Here is a 17,702-nt window from a genome sequence, read left to right as displayed (position 1 = left end):
GAGGGAGGGAGGAGAGAAAAGGGAAAGTGGGTTGTTATTTGTGGAGAAGGAGAGCATGGGGAAACAGGGCATGCAGATAAGGAGGCAGCTCCACTTATACAGGCAGCATATCTGCTCCAAAAAGCAACACAGACACACAAGAACTGGGGGCAAGAAAAGTGTTGAAGAAAATGAGCTGAGCTTTCTATGTATCGAATGTTACAAGCCTTTAAGATAAGCAGAACTTTCTCCCAGCTAGAAGCCTGAGCCAGGTCAGATTTTGGAGGAATTAGTTCATTTCCTTAACTTTAATAAAATTAAATCAGAGCATTAATTGCATTTGGTTCGGAGGAGATGAGCACATTGCAGAGGCACATTGCTCAGTGTCTCCAGCATGAGAATGGACCCTCAGAGAGTGGAAATGGGCAAGTCTACAAACACTGAAGCTTGGCTTGGGTTCAGTGTCTGGCTCTGCCTCTCCCCATGAATTTAGATCCATAAGTGAAGGAAAGCCAAGCCAATGTGAATAATCTGGCATCCCTTTTTGGCAGTAACAAGCATCCTTATATATCAATTCATGTCCTTTTCCTTTTGTACGTATATAGATGGCTTTAGCAGCTTGGCTTGGAGAGCCAAGGTGGAGTCTTGCCTTGGCTTGTTCTCTCAAACTCTAGCTTGCTTTGGCCTGTTGTAATGTTCTTGCTGCCAGGCCTGTCCAATAAGTAGGGCTGGCACCACTTTTCCTCTTGGAAACAACTTCTCCAAAGCCTAATTTTATGGCATCAGGATAAAAATTATGTAAGGGAAGAATGGGGAAAAGCATGTCAAGGAACTTTAGAGAAAATCTTTATTACCCTCTTCAGGAAGGCATTTGCCTGGCTGTCCTGTGAGCACCAGTGGTGTAACCACTGTGTGTGTCTACAGAGGTGAGTTATGGACCATCACGTCAGGATGCCAGTGCTGACAGGCCACTAGCATTGCAGGGAGAATTTAGAACTGACCACTCATCACTGAACTCTGGCAGTTCACATCTGCTGTCATTAGGCCATATTCTTCAGCATGGGCTCTGTTTTTGAGTGATGTACTCAGCTACATGGTCAGTGGACTCAGGGGAATTTGCCAAAGGATGAGAAAAGATTGGGCATGTGGTGAAAAGCATTAGTATCTCGTTTAATGGAAGATTCCAGAGCAGGACTTTGTCATCTTTCTGGTCTTTTGTAGCTGCAGTGCCCAGATATTTTCTAGATGTGGGATATACTAAAACATTTGACAGGATGAGAGGAAATGGCCTCAAGTGGTGCCAGGGGAGGTTATTCTATATTGGGAAAAATTTTGTCACTGAAAGGGTGGTCAAGCATTGGAAGTGGTGGAATTGCCATCCCTGGAAATGTTCAAAAGGTGTGTGGATGTGGCACTTGGGGACATGGTTCAGTGGTGAGCATGGTGATGCTGGGTGAACAGTTGGACTTGTGATCTTAGAGGGCTTTTCCAACCTTAATGATTCCATGACTCTATCTTACTGTTCCAACAGATTTATTACTGGGAGAGTGACACCCAAAATGACACAGAGAAAGTGAAGGTCCTTTTCCTCCCGGAGACAACTGTCCGGCTCAAAAACCTGACCAGCCACACGCGGTACATGGTCTGCATCTCCGCGTTCAACGCAGCTGGGGACGGCCCCAGGAGCAGCCCCTCGCAGGGCAAGACACACCAGGCGGGTATGGGAGCATTGTCTTGTCTCACAGCACAGACTTGGTGATGACCAACGTGTACCTGGGCAGTGGCCAAGGGATATGGGTGGATGTAGGAGGGCACTGGTGTTTGGATTTAGCTTTTGGGTGGGTCATTACATTGTAATGGTCTTGGAGGTGGAAAACAAGGGATCAAATAAGTGGAGTGTGTGGGAAAGGGAGTGATACAGCAGAAATGAGAATGCTTGTTAGAGCAGTGATGAGAAGTGATAAAGCAGAACAAGTGGCAGAAAGAGCAGTCCCTTCACAAGCTGGTCCAGAAGGAAACAATCTGTGGGTCTCTTTCTGGTTTCTGCTATCACACCTAGAAATGTGAAGAAACCCATCTCCAGTGCCTGGAAATTGCCCTGTCAGTCCTGTGAGAGAATTAGTGTGCTTTTTGTAATCCGTCCTTGGTTAGTTTTTAAAGCTGGATCAGCAGCCACCCAGTCAGGCTGAGTGGTTCCTGTGCTGGACTGGCCGTGGTGGGAGTGCTCTGGCACGGGGTGAAGGCATTGCCCTTGGTGATGTGCACTCAGGCTGTGTGCTCCCACAGCACCCTTCTTCTGAGAGTCCTTCCCTTTGGTGTCCTCTTGGTTTGCTTTTGAGGTTCAGTTTTGCAGCTGAGTGGCTGTATTTTTAAGGCAGGCTGGGTTTCTGACTGATTACAGGACATTTGGATACAATTGACAAATCCCATTCTCAGCTTGTTTCCTTTAGATTTAGGCTAGGCAAATAAACCAATGTTTTATAATATATATGTATATTAGCTTGACTACTTCTCCTACAATCTGTGTGTAATCCTTTCAGCACCCAGTGCTCCCAGCTTCTTGGCCTTCTCTGAAATCACTTGCACTACACTCAATGTGTCTTGGGGCGAACCGACAGCAGCAAATGGAGTCCTACAGGGTTATCGAGTAGTCTATGAGCCTCTGGCTCCCGTCCAGGGTAAGAAAAACCTCTGATCATACATATTCATGGGGAAATGACAGAATAGTACTGTAGTATCTTTCATCTCTGCCCAATTTCCTACTTGCTCTCTCCCGTTTTCCAAGAGAAGCCAGGTGGCAAAGGGTAAGTAAAACAATTCTGCTTTTGCCAAAACCGTTCAGCGAGGCTTAATATTGTGGAATATAGCTTTTGTCTGTCCTCTCTCATTTTCTTGCACAAACTGTAGGCTGGGTGATTTGAAAAGTCATTTTACGGCCGTCGTTCCCTGGTCTGGGTGAAGGGGAAGCTCAGCCTGAGAGTGCCTGATTGTCTCCCCGCGTTGCACTTTGAAATTGCTGAGTAGGCTCCATCCCAGAATAGTCACCAGACACATTTGTGTTGCTTATCACATCATGTGTCACTTCTGTTATCACAAAGATTGCCCGGGCATCAAATGTGCTAGTCATCACTGGTGCCACTGCTGCTGTGACAGGGGAGGAGAACTGCGATGGAGACAGAGCTGTGTCTCTTCACACAGAGTTTCCAAGCAGCATTTTTAACCCAGCACTACATTTAAGTTGAGACCACAACAATGTGCTGGCCACAATTGTTTCATTAATTTGCCAGAACAGCAACAGAGAAGAATCTGGCAATTTCTCTGAAAACAAATGGAAATACATTCCAAAGGTGAATTAGAAAAGATGACAAAGTTTGTGGATGGTCTTATTAATATTTTTGTATTCCTGGTAGATTGCCAGTAGTTCAATAGGATGTCCAGCTTTGGCAGAGTGACAGCAGGGAGAGTAATTTCAGCCATTGCCAATCCATTTTAAAGTCTTTTCCAAAGAAATAAGGATATCAATCACTCGTAGTTGCTTCTTCTGTTAGGAATAATGATCTATATTGTCTGAATATCCATGCACAGAGAAAGTTATATTCAGGACTGAAAACACAGGAATAAAAGCACTGTCAGCCTTTACGGCTGGCAGGTCTGAGCACAAAGAACTAATGCAGAAAGCATTTCTAATTCTGACCAAGGAATGTGCACAGGGTATGCAGGAGGTTCTGTTTGGGCATTTCCTGCCTTTTATTCATTCCTACCTATGTTTAAGAATGCATTTTTTCCCCTGAAAATATGGAAGTGTCAGATCACGTTTTCTCTGCATGCATTCGACTTAACATCCTCAGAACCTTTGTTTTCTTTTCTTCTCTTCCCCACCTCTGCCTGTGCTGCCTCTCACTCCAGTTTGTCTCTCCTTCCCCTGTAGAAGGTGTCTGATGTGAGCAGGGAGGTTATAGGGGTCTCATCCTCAGATTCAAGATTTTGCTTACATTTATTTTCCAGTCTTTACCCAATTGCTCTTGTGCCAACATTTTACTTTCAGCAAACATATTTATTCTCCTGCCATAGGAAGGAATTGCTCCCTTCCTCCCATAGGAAAGTCCTTTATTTAGAGAGCAAGGGAGAGCCACATTTGAAGCTGGAGCAGGTAACAGTGCTGAAGGCAGCAGTGAGCCTTGTGGAGCTGCAGCTGAGGGACCTCATGATCCCAGAGGGTTGTACCAGCCTCAGGTCTCATGTTCCTCCATGTGTACAATGGAACAACCTGGATGGACCAGACCCTCTGGAGCTTTTCTCCTGCATCCTTTGGCTTTCCACCCATTCGTGATTTTCAGCTGAGCATCATCCAGTGCTGACCCCTCCTGCTTTCCCACTCACAAGCCTCCAGTTACCTGCCCATTTTTCCAAGCTTTCCCACAGCACTCTGTTCCTTAGCACAGTCTTCTCCCTGTTTGACCTTTTATTGTTTAAGCTTTACAGTGTTATGTTTTACACAGTAATAGACAACAGAATTGCCCTGGAGCCTTTTTTAATGTGGGTTGTTGGTATTTTTGAAAGAACATAACTTCAAAATGACAAATTCCTCCTGATTTGTCTCAGAAAAATGAAATAATTCACCTAGGGATGTAGGGAGCACTTTCACTGCTTCCTTGTTAGCCAAGGAAAGATTCCCTGAATTATAAATTCTATCTGGGAGAAAACTTTGAACAGGAGTTGCTTGGACATTATTCTTTATTTAACTGATAAATCCTGAAAGCATCATCTTGATTTGCATAAAATAAGCACCTGGATTGGAAAGCATCTTCCTTCTGCATTTTTCCAGAAAGATAAACTAGCCAGCAGCCAGGTGGGGAAAAACCTTTTCCCACTTCCTATCTTCTTGGTTTTAAATGTGTTATGTCCTCTACAGAACCAGAAAAACACCAAAAGGACTCTGTAAATTTGAACTTTCTGTTCTGTAAAAAATGTTGCAAATCAAATTCTTTCCATTAACTTCACTTTTAGAAAATATCAGTGGAAACCAGATTTTTTTGTTTTCAGAGTACTCACTGCCCCTTTGCCTTTTTATGCAGCATTGAGAACCTAAAGGTGAAACTAGCCATGAACCTTGATGAAGGAAACAGCTCTGGTTTTAACTGATCCCTGCAAGAAAAGTTCTGAGAGAGTGAGAAGAGTGAAACACAGGTCACAACTCCAGCCTTGTCCAAGCTCATAGTGCTTTGATTGCATTGGCATTGCTGTGGCATTTGTACCCCCAAGGTCCCTGTGAGGTTCACGTCCTTCATTCTGCATTCACGTGGTGATGGTGGACATGGCAGGACAAGATGAACAGAACAAACCTGGCCCTTGTTTCCTCCTCCAGGCAATGTTGCAGCTTACTTGGTGAAGCAGCAGTGGAGAAATCCTTGCTTAGGAAGCAATCTGCAATGTGCACTCCTCTTCGTTTACCTCCTCCTTTCTTGCCAGAGTAATTAGTGAAGTTGCATGTAGTCTCTTGGTAATTTCCCAGTTGTGTTGTAAGGTTTTTTTCCTTGTCAGTACCCACTTATCAAGCTTAAACTCTAATTATACTTATCAGTGCTGAAAATTGGCTATTATCACTACTTAAACTCCTGCTAATTGTAAGAAATACTTTCTTAGCAAACTGTTAGATAATATTACTTACCATCTAGATGTAATAAGCTCTACTTGATTTCTGTTTTAGCATTGCAACCTTCTCTTATTTTTTCAATCTGCCTGGCTGTTCCAGGGGTGAGCAAGGTGGTGACTGTGGACATCAAAGGGAACTGGCAGCGTTGGTTGAAGGTCCGGGATCTCACCAAGGGCATGACCTATTTGTTCAGAGTGCAAGCTCGAACCATTGCCTATGGACCTGAACTGCAAGCCAACATCACAGCTGGGCCAGCAGAAGGTAAGTGGAACCATAAAAGCAAGTCACAAGCCAGATCAGTTACACAAACACAGGTCACCAGTGGGGAATAGTGCACTCAAGGCTCCACATGAATTTCCAAGCCAAGGAGAAGCTGAGTCACGGGAGCTCGGGATGTGATTCAGTGGGTTTCACAACAGCCCATGAAAACCAGGTTTCCTTTTTCTCTGAAATCTAGAAGTCTGATGTGAATAAACAAAACAGTGTAAATAAATCATAATGCAAACAGGCTAGCCAGGGATTTCAGAGCTGCAGCCTGACAGCTTGGTGCATAATTCTGACTGTACTGCTCTGCAGTGGGAGTCAGAACTGGAATATCTGCTGAAACCAGCAGAGGTTCCTGGATGTAAAACCAGAAAGAATTTACAATTACTCCCTCCTGACATGTTGGCTTATGCAGAGGGAGAGCTCTGCGGATTTCCTGATGTGTCAAGAGCAGCTACAGGCTGCACAGCAGCGTTCCCAGCTTGGGTCACTGTCTGTACCAAAAAAGCTGCTCTTCTTATTTGATTGGAGATGTTGATAAACAGATAATCTCACAAGGTAAATGGCCTCCCACGATACCAGCATGTCCTGTAAGTCACAGAGCGTCAGTGCAGTGGTCACAGTTCTGATTTTTGGTTCTTTTCCACTTCCAAAGTCTTTACTCTCACACCACAGCACAGACAGTGCAAAGCAAGAATCCTTTCTAATGTGGCCATGGCATCTTCGCAAGCCAAAGGGCAGTGACTGTCCCTGTGATGCTCTCCCTAACACTTGCAGGCTGGTTTCATCTCCGAAGTCAGAAATAGCAGTGGCAATGTGCAAACTTCGTAGATATGCTAATGGGTAAAATGAGAGTGCTTCTTCCTCTTGCCTTTTTAAGACAAGTACCTTATTCTTGGGGCTGTCCTGTGTAGGGCCAGGAGTTGGACTTTAATGATCCCAGTGGATCCCTTCCAACTCAGGATATTCTATGAGCCTGTAGTCCTGTGACCTGTAAACCCCAGCCATCGATACGTAACTGTTGGTACCAGAACTAGTGAAAAAAATATGTCAGCAACTCATTGAGCTGGTTTATGTTGCATATCTGTGAACCAACACTGCTAGATAATTTTTTTCTCTGAAGTCAGTAGCAGAAATTCATACTGCAGTCTGTCTCTGATGCCATCCCCATTTGCTATTCTCTTGTCATCCTTCAGGGTCTCCTGGCTCCCCTCAGGAAATTCTGGTGACAAAATCTGCTTCTGGGCTGACGCTACAATGGACCGAGGGAGATTCAGGAGAAAAACCCACAACTGGCTACATTATAGAGGCAAGACCCTCAGGTAAGCCACAGGAAACACTGAGACTTGGATGTCATGAGTTACCTTCTTTCAGTCCATGCTGGAAACCATCTGCAGTGGAGGAGGTTGTTTGTCATCCCAGTAAGGTAATGGGGTTTCGTGAGAGAACGTGTTGCCAGCCAGTATTAAGCTGTTACTGGTTTATTATGTACTTTAGCATATTTTCTCCTCTTTAGGAGTAGTCACAGAAAATTACCCTGACTGCTCTGGCTTTCACTGTGCTACATCACTGGAAAATCATCCAACAGATGAACTAATATAGTTAATAATTAAAACTCATTTAAATGCTTACAGCATCTTTCATGCACAAGGACTAATAAGTATTTGCAAGCTGTATTTTGAGGACCACAGATTTCTATCTGTCCTCTTCTGCAGCAGAGCACAGCAGCTAATTACAGTTTTACTGTTAATAACAGGGCCAGGACTTCAGCACCACATACACACTGCTGTCCCCATTTCTTCAGGGAGGGTGTTGAGGGGGCTGGGGAAGGAATCCCCCCTCACCACAATTTTTCTTGGGGCTTTCCCAGAACTCTTTTGCTTCTGGGATTTGCATCTTAGTGGACCTGTTCTCTGCTTTTTTCTGGAATCTTTCCCCACTCGGACAAGGTAATTTTAAAAGTCAGCGTGTGCTCCAGCCTGTTCACAGCCACTCCCAGCTTGGTACCCCTTGCAAATTCAATAAGAACACACTTTCTGGTAACTAAGACATTAAGAACAGTCAGTGAATGCTGCCAGAGCCCTGTGTAATCTCACTTGATAATTTCCCTCCACTCTGACAGTGAATGTTGATAACCATTCTCTGGGTACACTTTTCCAGCTGGTGATACATCTACCAGATACTTGTTTCACTTGGGCCCTGTTTGAATGTCACCAAGTCAAAAGCTTTGCTGAAGTCAGGATAGATGATGTCTGCTCTTTCTCCTCTATTGACAAGGTCTGCTACTCTGTCACAGAGGGAAATTAGACATGATTTATACTTGACATATCCATGTTGGCTGCTCGTTCTTTCCTTTTTTACTTCGAGGTGCTTTCGCACTGCTTGATTATGTATTGATTAAATGAATGCTTATCTATTTGATTATATAAAGGAGCCTGTTTCTTGTGTGTGTCTTGAATGTAAGGTTGCCTTTAAAACCAATGACTTTAATTACATTTAACCAAACCAGTAACAAAATTATTGCCTGCATTTCTGAGGTCATCACTGAAGATGGAGATTTCCACACCTGCATCCGATAGTTGGCTCTGTAATGAGGCTCTGGTTTGACCTTAAAATTTCTTTCTTATTTCTGTCATTTAACTTGACAATTGTTTTCAAAACAAAATCAAGGGAAGTATGTACCTTCTCAAAGCACTGGGGTCTCTCAGAGTGATCAAGTTTTCTTCCAATTAGAGGCACGACACTGCTGTGCTTCTATTTCACTTAAGTCAGCTTTTTGATTCCTGTCCTTATTTCTTCATAGGTAGAAAACACTTTCTGATTTGAACATCATTGTTTGGGTAGCAGGTTAAACCAAACCTGTTGACTGAAATTTACTTATCAGATTACATTCCCCCCAAATAGTTTGTTTTGAGTAAGAGTATTTTAGGGGGAAACCTGCAACCTATGTACAGACTGTCTGCAAGCTTGGAAGTTCAACTCGTGTGAGTGGTGACATTGCAAACTTATCCACTCGTCTCACTGTTGGATGTGAACAAACATTTCACAGCTCATGGCTAAGGATGTAGGATTTGTGGCCCACTCTTTTTGAGTAGGAAGAAAATAGTCCCTCCAAGGCAGGTCTGAGCTGCATTAACCCTGGGTCACTTCTGCTGGCCTCACTCCACTGATCCTGGAAACACACAGAAGAGGTCTTATTCTCCTGTTCTTGCAACCTGACTGTTGAGGCATTTAATTCCTCTTCAGATTATTTTAATCCTATTCATGCTGCTGTAGCAAATGAACTAGGCATTTGTATGCTGGATTCTCATCCTTCGTTCTGGTTGCAGCTGTAGGAAGCGTGAAATGTGATCCAGGAGAGGAGACAGACTAATTGGAAGATTTGCTTATTCCACCCAAGCGTCAGCTTCCTCTCTGTGCTGCTTTTCTTCCTCATCTCTGCATGGAAGAGTTTGAAATCTGAATTACGAGCTTAACAAAAGCAGGGAACTAATTCCTCCTGTCAGGGCTGGTCATTCAGAGCAGCTTCTGTTTTAATATCATTCTAAGAATTTGCTTTTGCGTGTTGATTTATATGGGTAGTAGAGCGTGGATCGGAGCAACCTTTGTTTTTAAGGAGTTGTTGTCCAAGAGAAGAGCAGTTGACTCGTGCTCTTCACATAAAATCAAGGAATGAAAAGATATTCATCCTTCTGAGGTCAAAAAAGAGGCGTTGAGCAGACAGATGAAAAGCTTTAGCTTGTTGCCAATATTTAAATGCAATACCACTACCTTAGTGTTTCACATCTCAAGTGTCATCTATTATAGGCCTCATTACCCCAAACGTTAAATGCTGTATCATCTCATTTTCCCTGCTGTAGCTCCCTGCCAAGACTCTTCCATCAGAGTAGGAGGGTGGCTTTCTGTCAGAAAGAGCAAACCCTAGTCCTTTTTGTCACTTCCCTTCGAATTTTTTGGAGCCCTGCTGTGTCTCCCAGGGCTCGCTGCCCTGCTGGGTTTAGCAATGGTGGCAGCAGGCAGCTGAGGCTGTTCATTTGATCTCTCTGTTTCTCTGCTGGGTTTATGGAAGGTGACCAGGCTCGCTACCTCCTCTGCATTTTGAGTGTACTCAGACACAGGGAGGAAGCAGGCAAACCAATATTTTTTTTCAGTGATCTGTGCTATAGGAAGATATTACAGAAACAGAAGAGTTTTTCTTTTCCTTCAACTTCTCCTTCCCTGGAGAAATGGATTCCAGTTTAGCTCCTTGTGCATTACAAGAACTGCAATTAAGCAGCCTCTGTCTCTGCCATCATAAGGGCTCCCTAGACATCAACTAGGCTGGCTGAGGAATGGCTAATAGATCGTGTCCTCTGCTTTTACATACAGAGGAAAAGACAGAAAAGGCACAACGATGTTAAGGTTCCCAGTGCTGCTGGGAAGAATGGAGAAGGTGGTTTCACCCCTCTTTTCCCGAGGCCACATCCAAAGGCTTCTCTCGCTGTGCTGTGCTTTAATGGTTTGCATGTGGGCTGTAAAGCACCCAGCAGCCTCACACCTTCCCAATTATCTCATCCACAAAAGAGGTGTTTCTGTTTAACACCCCAGGGATCCACACTGCCAGGAGTGCACCTGGATATGTAACTGTCCCCATGAGACCTTCATCCATGTGTTGGCCTGCTGCAGCCATCTTCAGCCACAGGGTAGCCATGTAGGTGTTTCATCAATCTGCTCCATAAAATCATTTACATTGGAAAAGACCTGTAAGATCATCAAGTCCAACTCTAAACCTAACACTGCCAAGTCCACCACTAAATCATGTCCCTAAGTGCCACATCTTCGTGGCTTTGTGTTGCCTCAGAAAGAGCCTCCCCAACCCAGGACAAGTGAGTTCTCTTCTGTTTCCTCTCCCCACCATGATTTTGGACTTTGTTTTCCCCAAGCAGGGGATGATGTAAGCCAACTGAAAGAGAATTGCATCTTAATATGTTTCCAATAATATTTTTAGCACCCTGGCTGGCATGGACAGGCCAGCAAACCTTGGATCAGCCACAAATCAGGAGCTTAAGACAGATAAAAGTCAGGAAAGTGTTTTTGTTCCCCCCAGAACACAGAACCATGGATTGGTTTGGATTGGAAGGGACCTTACAGAGCACCTCATTCCAAGCCCATTTCCATGGGCAGGGACATCTCCCACTAGACCAGGTTGTTCCAAGCAACCATCCAGCCTGGCCTTGAACAATTCCAGGGATGAGGCAGCCACAGCTGCTCTGGGCAACCTGTGCCAGTGCCTCACCACCCTCACAGGGCAGAATTTCTTCCTAACATCTATTCTAACCCTGCCCTCAGTCAGTTTGAAACCAGTTTTGTCCTGTCACTCCATGCCCTTGTACAAAGTCCCTCTCCAGCTTCCAAGATGATGAGTTCCATGAAGGCAGCAAACATTTTGGGGGAGAACCTATATACTCAGAGTGGGGATTGTCCATCTCATAAATGCTGGGTTTTGCTTCCCACACCCTGAGGGCAGATCTCACTTCAGTTTCCTTTCTGGTGTCTTGAGTAGTGTTTTTCTGTTTTCTTCCTTTTCTATTTATTTTTAACCAAATGAGGGAGCATAGTGTCAAACGTGGACACAAACCAGCAGAAGTCAGTAAATTCAAAGTGAAAGGTGCAGCTGCATCGCCGGCATCTGCCATGGGGCCTTTTTCGCTTCTGCTGGCGAACGACATGCCAGGGCTGACAGTTTGTCAGCCTTCACTTCCCATTCTTGTCCTTCCACTAGTTTGCATGAGAATCCAGCCCTTTGCCTCTGACAAATACATCCACTTTTAATTGTGTCCTCTGTAGGAGGAACACCACTGGTGTTCAGACAGACCTTAACTCTCAGCAGCTTCTCCCCTCATAAACCTCCTAATGTGTAATTAGGAGGGAGCTTTATGGCCCAGTTCTCCTCGCGCTCCGAGGAGAGGGGAAGGCTGGTGTTTAAGACCCAAGGAGCTGACAGCTCTCTGTCTCCCCCGCCACAGCACGGCAGTGGGTTGTTAGTGGCTTGAGTTAGCAGAGCCAGGAGCCTTCGTGGCTGACTGACAGTTTTATTTAGCATGGAGACCCTGATTAATGGCCTGTGAAGCCAGGCTGGCCCGCGGGGGCTGCGGATGGCTGCGTTGGCACCGCGGCTCCTCGCCAACACGGGATGGCTGATGCTCGGCTGGGAGGGCTGGGCATGCTCTTAGGTCCGAGGTGGTTTCACCTTCCCTTGTCATTCAGATCTTCTCCCCATGCCCGTGCCTCATGCCCAGATGGGATGGAGGCACCAAGGCTGGGAGGTGAAGATCAGATCTCCTGTCAGCTGGAATAAGGCTGGGGCAGGAGCAGGTGGAGCCATGATAGAAACTAGAAGCAAAGACAAATTTATCTTTCTGGAGGAGCTCCTCTCTTTTCCATCACACAGGCCATTTTTTTAAGAGGCTGAGTGCTCAATGAAAGGCAGTGGGAAATGAAGACAGAGATGGATGTTACTGAAGGAGGAGCAATAGCAGCCTCCCTCGAGATGTTGCCTGGGACTGGCTAAGCACTGCACCTCATCACACAAGTCCAGTGTTGCAAACTTTGCTCTTCTTGGCAGTTTCTATGAGTGAATGTCCCAGCCATGGCATGTGCATCTTTCCTCCCTAAACTGAGTGGAAAATGCTGTATATGGCACATTAATGATTTTCTACTGAACTTAAAGGCCAGTCTTTGCCATCGCAGGTGACCTTCTAATGAATTCTCTTTCAGCTGAACTTCTAACATTTAGAGCACATCTAGTTTTGAGGAGTGGGGGAAGAGATGCTGTGGATGAATTCACAAGTGTGTGTGTGTGTGTGTGTGTGTGTTCAATATTTAATCTCAAAGTTCACCACTGGAATAAAGTGCTTTTTTCTTTGGAGATACCTGATTGTGATCGCTGTCTACAAAAAGGGGTCTGAATGTTCCAGATGGAGATAAGCTAAATTAATTGAGGCCCTGAAAACAAAAATCTTGTTGGCCAGGGCTTGGGAAGCCACAGGCTAACATGTCCATAACTGGCTTGGGGTCAGCAGTGGAGAAGACATAGGACATCTCTCTTCCCAGGTTGCCACCTTGCAGACTTCTGGCCACTGTAGCTGTATCAGTACCTCTCTGGGGTCCCAAGCATAACAAGTTTGGTCCCATCTTAGAATCACAGAGTCATTAAGGTTGTAAAAGACCTCCAAGATCACCGAGTCCAACCATTACCTCAGCATTGCCAGTCCTGCCCCAGGAAAAAAAGAATTTGGGCAAATATTCTTTCAATAAGTGGAAGCGGGGGGTGAGCCAGAGAATACATGGCCACCAGGCAGAGCATCTCTGAGTCCCTGTGAGACAGAAATCCATTTGAAGAGACATCCACCAGCACTCTCTGCTGCCCCACACCATCACCACCATAGCCCAGGGGACAGAGGAGTGGAAATGCAACATTGACTTCTCAGGGGTGGTTTTCCCAACTTACTGCAAGCTTCACAGAGTAGCTGAATTCACACTTCTTGGTCTGTTGGATTTTCTGCACTGTGCACCCTGATAGGTTTGAGAAAATGAGCGAGAAAGTGCATGTCTGAACAGTTGTGTTTGTTGTAATGAGTGCTGAACATTCATTTTTATTGTTGCCTTTTCTTCCTCCATTTAAGTGGCTTTCAATGCAAACAAATTGCTTTTCAGACAATTCACAATGGGCTCAAATTCTCTTATTGCTGTTTACAAATGTGTTTATGAAAGCTTAGGCAATTCTAGCAATTATGGCAATATTTTATAGTCGTGAGATGCATCTTCCTAGTATCGGTGGCTGCAACAATCTAACTTTGAAAATGCATCTCTCACTCCACCCTCTTCAGAGAAACTAAATCCCAAACTCCTTTTTTTATTACGTTGTAAGTTTACGTGGTAGAAATAATCTCAGCTTCTATTGCCCTGTAAAAGGGAAGTCAATATTTTATCTCTTGTTTTATGGCCATTGTAATACCCAGCTAATACATAACAATGGTACATTATGATAACTTCATTATAGTCTGATCATGCTGGTGAATAATGTATTGGTCTGAATTTTAAGCATGGCAGGAAAATTACCTATTTTCATTGTTCTTTGGTGTTTCTCAAATGCAGCTGGAACAATAACACTTCAGCCTGCTTTTTGCATCTGCTGAGACTGCCAATCCTCATGACCGGGAAAGATGTAGTTTGGGGGTTGTTAGTCATTGTGTGTGTCTCTAGACGTGCAGCACGGTGCAAATTACTGAGCCAATATTTACTGATGCCAAAGTTAAAACACTTACATGGAAATGCACCTGCAGTGTTAATCAATCTATCTTTGCTGCTATTCCCTGTTGCACAGGAGTAGGCTAAGGGCCAAATTTTTATCTGTTACACCAGATAAATCTGGAATCACTGCGATGACTCCAATTAGTTTACACTCAGGTAAAGGCAAAGTAAATGAGAACAGATTCCTGCCTTACACTGCAGCTGCAGAACAAGTCACTGAGGGTAGTGCTGCTGGCTCCTGCTTTATTGTTACCTTGATAACACCTCGAGCTACAGAAGTCCTGCCGATGCTTGAATCTCGCAGTGCAGAGGACTGTCTTTCAAAGCAGGCAGCTCCCACGCTGGAGTCGTATCTATGCAGAGGTTATCATCCTATTCCCAGTGCTCTGGGGCATGCAGAGAAAAATAGACATTGCTGGAACAATTTTGATAACTAAAACTAAAAGCCCAATGGGATGCTTGTGAGGTCAGGTCTGTAAGAGCTACACTGGCGTAGGCAAACTCAAGACTTTGGCCCCACGTGTAGACAGTGACTCCATTTTCTCAGCAAAAGTGCTGGGCACTAGTTGTTACTGAAAATCAATTCAGTTAGATCAATGTTTGATTTCTGCCCTCAAAATTATTGAGTGACATTTTTAATTATAGTTGGTTTTGTTCTTACTCGTGCCACCATCTGTCTTGTTGAAAGTTCATTCCATTGTAGTCAAGTGAATATAAGGTCACAGGTGTGGATCAGGGACTGGAATGGTGCTTGGTCAGGATGTACATCAGGATCAGTGTCATTATGGCTGTTAAGAACCAAGACTGCCCTATTGAAATGCTTTCATTAGAATGGTATTATGCTTCTAACACCTTCAGGAGGTTTATGATACAAAGAAAAGCTCATTCTTGTTTAAAAACACACAGCATGGAGTGCAGGACTGGCTGTCTCACTCTGCAGGCTGTGCCATGTGAAGGGCATAACACACATATCATAGAGCAAACAGAGCTCCAGTAACACCAGACTTCTAGGCACCAGCTCACACAAGGCCACAGTGCTTCCCAAAACTTACATTAGTGCAAGTCTCATCTATGTGCTTTTATAGTGAAGCCAGATTTGCAGTATAAAAAGTAGGCAAAGCCTGGGTGATGAGGTCTCCTTAACGTAGCAGTTGCTTTGGGTTTACTTGATCCATCAAAAACAGGCACAATGATGTGGTGACCTTACCTGATCGGGAGGGTCCCAGGTGGTTGGCAGCTGCTCCAGCCAGCTCAGATCACTGTGGGTGCTGCTGCTGATTTTTGAGACCTTTTCCATCTGGACTAACCTCAGACCCCATCATGAATAAATGCCTTTACAGATGGGGCCTTGCAGGGCATTCTGCCATTTGTGTGTTTCATGGAGCAGCCTTAAGGTGAACACGTCCACTGCTTGCAGTTCCTGCACACAATTAATGGCAATTTCTTTCACTGAGCAGGAGGAAGTGCCAGGTCACACAGTTCATGCCATTTCTCTCCTTGTTTCTCTCCTAGATGAAGGACTGTGGGACATGTTTGTGAAGGACATCCCTCGCAGTGCTACCTCCTACACCGTCAGCCTGGACAAACTCAGACAGGGTGTCACCTATGAATTCCGGGTGGTGGCTGTCAATGAATTTGGCTATGGAGAGCCAAGTGTTCCCTCTGTGGCAGTATCAGGTAATCATGTTTTATTTAAATATCTTTTTCAATGGAATTTCTTGGGGTTGAGAGAGAAGAATGGGAAGAAGAACAACCCAGATTCTCTAGTTACAACAAATAATCAAGGGCAGTTTGTTTTCACTTGTTTTAGGATAACTGGAATAATATAGTGGTGTATCAAGGTTTGTAATTACAGTATGCTTTACTCTCGAGGAAAAATGCATGTGTGCCATTTTTAAGCTTGACAAAGAAGCTACTCAGAGTGTTTTTCTGTAAGATCTCTTGTCCTAGGACTAATTTACACAGTCTGCAATTTGTTTACTTTTTCTCCATTCCTAGTCTGTTGTTTCGTTTTCTCTTCTTTTTTTTTTTTTTCTCAGGGGTCTCTGATAAACATTTTCTGTGTTATTTTTGTATTCAGCTCTCACAAATATAAAAGTGTAGTTTCACAAAATTATTTCTGAAAATCCTCTGCACTGGCAGTTCCAGTCTGGTGTGATGCCTCCAGTCCCTCTTTATCAGAACAGCTCCTTGGTGATGCTCTCAGGCTCTTCCCTTCTCTCTTGTGCTTATTCCCAGCAAACAGGGCTAAGGCCTGAACATGCTTTCCAAACCCCTGTGAACAGCCCAGTGCTTTGGCTTTTTGAAGGAGCTTCAATACCTGAAAAAGCAAATTCCCCTCAGCTTGCCAGGTCTGGGTAGCTGGAGTTCAATGGCCTGTGGTGAGGTGGGGAGACCTTGCCCTCAGGAAAGCTTTGCTGGGTCCTCCTCTTACCCTTGCAGCTGTACTCCAGGTTGCTTTTGAGCAATAGGTTTCATCCTTGCTGTGTCAGCAAAGACAAGAGGAATAAAAGAACCTGATAAAGCGTCTTTGTGATTCAAAATTCTGGAGAGTCCTGAGAACCTGGCAATGCTCCAGTATCTGGAGTGGCTTTTATCTCTTTGCTGCTCCAGTGAAAAGCATAAACACCATTCAACAGCTACCCAGCAGGCAAGAGGAGCAAACGCTGCTATCGCCATCACGGCTGCGTTTGTCCTGACACAATTAACCACTTAGCCCACGAGGGCTTCTATGGATTTCAGTGTGAGTGCTACCCTTGCTTTTCTTCTTCAGGACAAGGGCATGGACAACCCACTTCAAACACCAAGAGTCAGTGTTTTTCCTATCCGTGGATTTGCAGAGGCTGTAGCATGATGTAAAGGGTCAGCAATCATGTCAGTCTTTCCTTTCCTGGAAGACATTATTCCTCTAAAGCTGGGCATGCATCTCATTGTGATGCTTTCTATAAATAACCTGCTTGTTTGTAAGTTCTCCACTTGAACAGAACTATTTAATTCACCTCCTTTGGATGCTTCAGTGTTCCTCTCAAATTGCTGCATGAAAGTAAGAGGCTTCCGTTGAGATTCACAGTCATAAAAGTATAAAGCATTTTAGGCTGGCCACTTCAACTAGCACAGGGAGGTATAAATTGCCCTGAATCTGCTCAGTCCAGCATGGCTTGTGCAGTTTGCCTTTAGGACTTTATTGGCCTGGGCTGGCCTCCTAGTAAAGAAAGATCGTGTCTGCTTTTCCCTGCTGCAGAATATCCAGTGATCTGGAACAAATTTGAGCTCATATTGTCAGGCTTACAACAGACTTGCCACTTCAACTAGCACAGGGAGGTATAAATTGCCCTGAATCTGCTCAGTCCAGCATGGCTTGTGCAGTTTGCCTTTAGGACTTTATTGGCCTGGGCTGGCCTCCTAGTAAAGAAAGATCGTGTCTGCTTTTCCCTGCTGCAGAATATCCAGTGATCTGGAACAAATTTGAGCTCATATTGTCAGGCTTACAACAGACTTGTGTTCCAGGGCTTAG

General features: G+C 44.6%; 1 protein-coding gene across 1 annotated transcript in view; it reads left to right on the top strand.

The window, feature by feature from the left end:
• Window positions 1-1,510: 1,510 nt before the first annotated feature.
• LOC103803145 (protein sidekick-1-like) overlaps window positions 1,511-17,702 on the top strand; it is a gene marked incomplete at its 5' end in the record, with an annotated part of 26,752 nt that continues 10,560 nt past the window's right edge. Inside the window, 5 exons of the mRNA XM_009075681.1 lie at window positions 1,511-1,697; window positions 2,520-2,657; window positions 5,732-5,893; window positions 7,093-7,218; window positions 15,701-15,865. Of these exons, the coding sequence (XP_009073929.1) occupies window positions 1,511-1,697; window positions 2,520-2,657; window positions 5,732-5,893; window positions 7,093-7,218; window positions 15,701-15,865 (778 nt within the window). The remainder of the gene's footprint in view (window positions 1,698-2,519; window positions 2,658-5,731; window positions 5,894-7,092; window positions 7,219-15,700; window positions 15,866-17,702) is intronic.

Source organism: Acanthisitta chloris, unplaced genomic scaffold, assembly GCF_000695815.1.
Source record: "Acanthisitta chloris isolate BGI_N310 unplaced genomic scaffold, ASM69581v1 scaffold7115, whole genome shotgun sequence".
Taxonomy (NCBI): Eukaryota; Metazoa; Chordata; class Aves; order Passeriformes; family Acanthisittidae; genus Acanthisitta; species Acanthisitta chloris.
Note: the sequence above shows the minus strand (reverse complement) of the source record. Positions and strands in the feature narration are given on the sequence as shown.